At 47.8% G+C, this 7456-nt stretch overlaps 1 protein-coding gene across 2 annotated transcripts in view; it reads right to left on the bottom strand.

Annotated features, from left to right (window-relative positions):
* The window catches only part of SLC20A2 (solute carrier family 20 (phosphate transporter), member 2), an 87652-nt gene that overhangs the window by 1600 nt on the left and 78596 nt on the right, over positions 1-7456 (bottom strand). For both annotated transcript variants that reach the window (XM_015407734.1, XM_015407735.1), the window contains exons 9-10: positions 4241-4426; positions 3514-3598 (exon numbers count right to left, since the gene is read on the bottom strand). In XM_015407734.1, the coding sequence (XP_015263220.1) occupies positions 3514-3598; positions 4241-4426 (271 nt within the window). The remainder of the gene's footprint in view (positions 1-3513; positions 3599-4240; positions 4427-7456) is intronic.

Below are 7456 nucleotides of genomic sequence, written 5' to 3'. Positions count from 1 at the left end.
CCCCGCCCGCCCGCAAATGGACAGGTGACGCTTCTGAGGCATCCAGTGCCCCAGCGAGGGGGAGAAAAGCCAGGATCTACTGCTGTTGAGTCTGGGGAAGAAGCCAAGCAGACACACCAGGACACACGTGGGAATCACTGGCCTCAACGGTTTCACAGCCTGTTTTTCTCTTGCGATGGAAGGGCTGACTGTGCCTGGCAGTCTTTTGACAGAGCTGTTTTCTAAACGTGAGCTTATACTATAAGCAACTTCCTGTGAGTATTCCTGTATTTTCTCATGAGAAATGTTTTTCTTTTAAAGTTACCCTTTTGGATTGAAACACTTTGGGCTACAAGCCTGTTCTGGAGTACCTGAGAGAATCCCCCCCCCCCTTTGGGTTTCCGTCTTTAGAGGAATCCTGCACAAAAGGCGGCAGCACCAAATAAGAAGGGTTTAAGTTCTCATCCCAGGAGCTGGAGTTGTGACCAAGAACCACACAGACGGTGAAGAATCTGATATGACCACACTTAACTACATACTTATGTGTAACAATGTACTTCATCACTTTTTCCAATTCTTGCTTAACCCTGCAAACTGCGAACATCTGTCACTGCCTTGTAGCAAGTCACACCTCTGGTCCACCTCCCCAGGACTTGCTACTACAACTTGCAGCTGCTCTCCAGGTTCTTCCCAGTACCACGACCTCAGCTCCTCTTCCAAGTGGAGTGGGAAGTTCTGCATGCAAAACAGGTGCGTGCAAAACAGGTGGTACACCTGTGCAAAAAGGAAAAGTGCTCTGGATCGTGGGCAGTGTTCCCTCTAAGCTGAGTTAGTGTGAGCTAGCTCACAGTTTTTTAGCCTCCAGCTCACACAATTTCATCTTAGCCCAGGAAGGAGGGCTCCAGAGCAAACTAATCTATGCAGCAGCCAAATCGCTCTCTCACAACTTTAATGCCAGGAGCTCACAAAGTAGAATTTTTGCTCACAAGATCCATAGCTTAGAGGGAACATGCAGGCTACATGAAGTTAATTTAGAGGCTCAGCGGCCTTGCAAACAGGCTACATAACATGATCTCTAGCCAAGGTCTCTCTCTCTCTCTCTCTCTCTCTCTCTTTCTTTCTTTCTTTCTTCTTTCGCTGTCAAGTTGCAGCTGACTTATGGTGACTCCGTAGGGTTTTCCAAGGCCAGAGACATTCAGAGATGGCTTGACAATGCCTGCCTCTGTGGAGCAGCCCTGGACGTCCTTGGGGGGGTCTCCCCTCCAAGCACTGACCAGGGACAACCCTGCTCAGCTTCCGAGATCTGATGAGATGGGGCTCGCTTGGTCGATTCAGTTCAGGACCAGGTTTTGTGGGCATATAATCAAATGCCGCTCCTTCATGTGTAATTGACAGATACACACTGAAGCATGTCTCCATCCCAATCACGGTGCTTTCCAAAGTGAATCTCTCTTCCCCCGTCTGCTGGATCTCTCACACCCAATCCTGGAGGCTTCTACCGAGCCCCTCTGGAGCAAGGGCGGGTTCCTGAGACTCCCATCTCACACCCCAATGCTTGGCAAACTTTCATCAGTTCCAGGACATTTCTGTCTGGTCTTCTCCATCCTTCCACCCTCATTTCCTGCCTTGAATGGGCCTTCCTCCTTCAGTTGGTGGGTCATACAAAGAGCACAATAGCCTTAAAAAAAACTGGGGGGGGGGGGGATTGGAGGGGGGGGGGGAGGAAAAGGTAACTGCACTGGAGAGAAAATCTGGGTCAGGGTCTGCAAAGGGAAAAAAATACTGCTGTAAACTGTGAATAAAATGTGCTACAGTTTTATTTAATAATTATCTTTAAAGATGCACTTCTTCCTTTCATAAATTTGCCTCAGTTTAAAAGGGCATCAATAATACTGGCATTGGTAAGTGCATCTCTAAACATGACCTACATTTTGATGAAAATACAGGTTAGAACCCTGGCCACCCAATGGGCTGTGCTGCCCCCATCAAGGGAGAGCTGTGCTCTGATTGGCTGGGACCAAGTGCCATTTGCCTTCAGGTGCTGAAACTCAGGACCGAGCCTTCTTGTGACTCATTCAGGTGCCTGGAAAGGATCCACAACGTGAAAAGCTGAGCAAATCTTTTTTTGTTTTTGGGCCCCCCGATTTATATAAAACTATGTTAGTGCAAGACTGAGAATGAGAGAGTTAATGCACAGAAGCAAGACGCTTTTAAAGTTAAGATGGTTGTTACTTGTTGACTATCAACTGAGCACTACAATGAGGTCTATAAGTAGCAGCAACAATAATCAGCTACGTGTATTTCATCCAAGCAAATAATAACAGAAAAATCTTTTGGCATCCTAACATTGCCGGGGGGGGGGGGACATCACAAATACAAGTAATTTTGAAACTAAATAGGAAGTCCATATTCTGTTTCATATATTTTTTTTAACTGCTCAATGTTCTACACAATGAAGGCAAAATGGGGGGAAACAGCACTTAGTGATTTGAATCTTTGTTTTTAAAAGTTCTGAGAGTGTAGTTAATTGGTGTGACCACTGCAAACTCCAATACCTTGCAATGAGTGGAGCTTATGGGAATACCCACATTTGAGGCTACAAGTACGGTTAGCGCACACATTACTTCAATGCAAAATCCACTGTGAAGAAATAAAAAGAAGACAAATGGAAGTTTGTGGTGTGAAGTGACACACAGGAAATCCCATGCCAGGCATTCCTCAGGAAAGTGGAGGGAGGAGAAGGACGGACCGCTGGACAGAGAACGGTGCTACAGATCAGAGTGTCCCGTGGCATGACCAGAGGAGGACCTTCCACGAAACAGGGCCGGCCCTGGCACTAGGCCCCCCCCCGGGGGGTGGGGGGGAGACGGGCCCCTGCCCCACAGCCATCTCTGCTGGTGAAAATGACCTGAAGCTCCTCCTCCCCCTGGCAGGGCTCCGGAGCCCAAAGGAGCTGCAGGAGGCTTTGAGGGTGAGTTGCCCCGATCATACACGGGACAACAAGTCAGGCTGGGCAGCCATGGCCCAGCTCGTGTCTTGCATTTTGGCCCAAACGTTTTTAAGTGAGCTAAGTCCACTCTTGCTCAGAACTCTCTCTCCTAATTGCATGCTTATTCTTCAATAACTGGAGAGGGGTTTCAGGAAGTGGCAGCCACACAGTCCACTGAACACAAGACCCACTGAAATCAGCAGGATTTGCAAAGGACCTACAGCTGAAGATCCCTTTCCCAGAAGACACAGAACTATGCAAAATTTAATGTGTGTGTGTGTTGTGGGGGGGGGGGGGGAGACTGATTCCAAACATTCTCATATCTTCAGTTCCACCATGAAATATGTGAAATATTACTGTGAAAGCAGCGTAAGACCTGCCCATTTATGAACGTTATACATGGGGGTGGGGTGCTTTCTGTCCACGTGCCCGTTTTCCATTCCCTCCTCCAGGGGTCATGCCACCACGAAACTGATCTGAGCGGCAGAGTTAGAAGACAAACAGTCCAGAGCAGCTTGGCCGCAGCCGCTGGGCAAAGGGCATACCTTGCAGTGTGTCGTACTGACAGGAAGTCCAACATTGGAAGCTATCACAACTGTGAACGCCGAAGCCAACTCAATAGTGAATCCACTGCAGGAAGCATAAGAAAACACTTTCACAGTCACACTTTCTTTCTTTCTTTCTTTCTTTCTCTTTTTTTTAAAAAAAGACGTCATCAGTCTGGACGGGTGCCACATGCCACATGCCCCTGTCTTACCAGCATCTTCTCCAATTGATTTACAGTCATTATGTGACACTGAGGAACAAGGAGTTGCTGAAGAACAGAGACCCTGTCCACACACGGCCACTCCACACGGAGCCTGAAGAGCGGCTCACTCACTCGCCCTGGCCGTCTTACCCTTCTGCTGTCCAAGGAATCAGGCTCAGTTAGTGATTAGCTTAATGGCAGAGGTCTAGTATGCATTAAAAAGCAAATGAAAACCATGGATCCATTTTTAGACTTGAAAGCTTATGAAAAACAACTCTGATTTTTGCCATTTCTTTGTTTATGCTTTTCTATGCTACTCAAGACTTTGGCAGAATATTCTGCTCAGCTAGACCTCAACTATTCAAAAGCAACATGTTAGTTTAAAAAAGGATGCAACACTTTATTGCTGTTAAAATCAAAGGCAGCAATCTACCCTGTTAGGCAGGCAATGCTATGGCTGAATCTTCCAGAGCAGATGTGGGAGACGCAGGGCCGGCAAGCCCCTACCTTGGACACGCCCCTACCTTGATGGGGTGATGGGAGTGAGGTCCTTCCCCATGGTCTGGATCACTCTTCGCCCCCAGACCCAGAGGCCCACGCAGATGCCGACGCCGCCGTACAGGAGCAGCCAGACGGGAGTAGGTGCCTCTTGCATGACCCCGCCCTGCTCGTAGATGAGCCAGAGAGCAACCAGAGGGCCAATGGCATTGCTGGAAAACAGAGCAGCACATTGGGGGCTATGGAATCTGTAAGCTACCCTAAACAAATCAATTTACAAATAAACAAATAAACGCATGAATCTCTTTATCCACCGTCAGACTGCTAGGGATCAGGGCCCGTTCAACAACGCTGCCTCTTCGGCAGAATTCCCTTACAGAGAGGCTCACATGGTCTGTTCTTTTCTCATCTTCTGAGAATTGTTAGCAAATACATTTATATTTCAACAAGCATTTGGAGAGAGATTCAGATTTTTCTTTACCTTCCTTTAAACACTGTTCCCCCCCCCCATTTTAAATATAGATTTTGGTTTTAACTGGATAACGTGCAGAGTTCTACCTTTTGATATCGTTGGAGGTACTGGTGTTTTACTTTATTACAACTTGCCATAGACTGGATCACACAGATACTATGTAAATCTTCCTATAAATGTCCAATTCACAATTTTGAGGCAAGAAAAACACATAACTTAAATGCAACCATCAAAATCATCAGACCAGTCCAGGAGCTGGCAAAGAAGCCATGTGGAAAACTTATTACAGTCCCCCTCCTTCAGGTTTTATTGGTTCCACAGACTTTGCTGTTAGTTTCCAGGTCATCAGGTTTCAAGAAGGTGGCCCTAATTCAAAATGGCAGCTAGAAATGCATTCCTCCTCACCTCTGAGGAAATACCTCAGGAAATGATAACAGAAATAAAACAAAAACTGAAAGGAAACACAGAAGTGGAATGCCAGGTTGTCCTTCAAGTTCAAGATATGTTTAAAACTGAAAATATAGGGAAATTACCAAAACTGATTTTAGAAAGAGCCAGTTTGGTGTAGCGGTTAAGTGTGCGGACTCTAATCTGGGAGAACCAGGTTTGAGTCCCCACTCCTCCACTTGCACCTGCTGATGTGACCTTGGGTCAGTCGCAAGCTCCGGCACAGCTGTCCTTGAAAAAGAGCCGTTTGTGTCAAGAGCTCTCTCAGCCCCACCCACCTCACAGGGTGTCTTTCTGTGGTGGGGAGGGGGAGGGAAAGGAGTTTGTAAGTCGCTCTGAGACTCCAAGTGAAGGGCCCTGGGGTATAAATCCAATCTCTTCTTCTTCTTCTTCTTCTTCTTCTTCTAGACTGTCATTTTGCTGACACATCCAAGTTACAATGGACCTGATACCCTTCAGTTAAATGAACATCATGGTATTTCTGAAGCACTTCTGAAGGCTAGTTTTAAAAACCAGCTAATGTTGCTTGGAGACACCTTGGACTGAGCTACACAGTTAACACACCTGTGTACAGATGGCTCATCTTGAATTGAACCACTGTCTGTCAGACCCCAAATGCTGGCTACAAATCTCTCCTGGGGTTACAACAATTGTACGGAGACACTGTCATCACCAGGTGCTCAAGGCACTACAGTCCACAGTGCTGTGCAGTGGATAACTTAATAGCAGCTTCCTTGCTTTCAAGTTGGCTGGTCATGGTTAACCTCGTAAGAAGAGCCTGTCAGGCTGGTTTTGCGTGGTGCAGGGTCTCGTTTCGTGAGACATTTCATGGAGGGGTAAACAGCATTGCTATTTCCCCAGCCTCTCCCTGACCTGGATAGTCTGATCTGATCAGATCTCGGAAGCTAGGCGGGGCTGGCCATTGTTAGTCCTTGGATGGGAGACTGCCAAGGAAGTCCAGGGTTGTGGCACAGAGGAAGGCCATGGCCAAGCCACCCCTGGAGGTCTCTTGCCTTGAAAACCCTACAGGGGTCACCCTAAGTCATCTGTGACTTGATGTCGTCATCATCAACAACAACAGTCTTTTGGAAAGATTATGCAAGGTAGCAAGCTAAATTGTTTCCCACAAGTTCAAAGGAGCCGAAAAAAGGAACCATTAAAGTGATGAATCTCATCACACTCTGCTCTAATGACATTTGATGGCCTCTGCCTTTGCAGTCATGCTTTATGATGGAAGGGGGTTCGTTCTGTAATTCTGGTGCTGCCACCAAAAAGGCTCTGTCAGGCCCTGACAGTGAGCAGACCAAAACTGTTGATGGCATACAAAGCAAAGACTCACCAGATGACCTTGGTGTTCAGGTAGGTTCATTTTGGAGAATGTGGTCCTTTGCGTATCCTGGCCCCAATCCACTTATGGCCACAAAAGGTCAAAATCAGCATTCTGACTTCCACCCAGAAATTGGTAGCCAATACTGGACCAAGACAGATGTAGCTGGAACCTAGTGGCTGGCCCTAAACAATAGCCGGGCAGCTGCATTTTAGACTAACTGGAGTTTCCAAGCCTCTCCAAAGGGATCTGTCAGCTCGCTGCCATTTCTGTGTACTCTACCCTTCCCTGTTCCCGCTTGCTTGCAGCTCAGCAGCTTGCCGTAAACATGCCAGGGAGACCGTGGGAACTAGACGCCGTTATCAGTCGGGCCTTGTGAAGTAGGGAGGGCTTGCGGTCCACATTTGGTGTGAATTTTTCTGCTCTCAGAAAACCCTGCGACTCTCCCGCTCATTATGTAATCTCCCGCCGGGAGTCTTCCCGCCCACGTGCTCGAAGTTCATTTGCTTAGCTAGTTGCCTTGCCCAGCTATATGTATTGGGATGGTCCTGCCTTCTAGTTATTCCTAACAAGAATCCTGTGGACATGGTACCAGTCTCGTACACTAATAAAGCATAACACTTCTTAGGAAACGTGTGTGAAGAGTTACTTGCTGTGGAACCTGACAGAATCCCCCGGGAAAAGGCATTGCAACTGCCTTGCCTGTAAGCTACCAAGCCACGGACCACTGTGGCCAAGTCAGACTTCCTGAGGAAGCGATGGAGCTGCTCTACCAGCCTGGGCAAATGACAGGTACTCCCTGGATCTGCTGCCAGTCAGTGCTTCTGCTAACCAGTTCTCTGAATGTGTTTAGAGAGTGGCACATTCATCCTGCCAGTCCAGTGTTCCCTCCAAGCTGTGCGCATGAACGGCCACTCATTAACCCAGGACGCCCTGCCCAGCAGCGATCTGGAGCCGCACGGGGTCTCTCGCACTCCCCATGGCCCATTTGAGGGA

This window comes from Gekko japonicus, unplaced genomic scaffold, assembly GCF_001447785.1.
Source record: "Gekko japonicus isolate JY-2015 unplaced genomic scaffold, Gekko_japonicus_V1.1 scaffold2017, whole genome shotgun sequence".
NCBI lineage: Eukaryota > Metazoa > Chordata > Lepidosauria > Squamata > Gekkonidae > Gekko > Gekko japonicus.
Note: the sequence above shows the minus strand (reverse complement) of the source record. Positions and strands in the feature narration are given on the sequence as shown.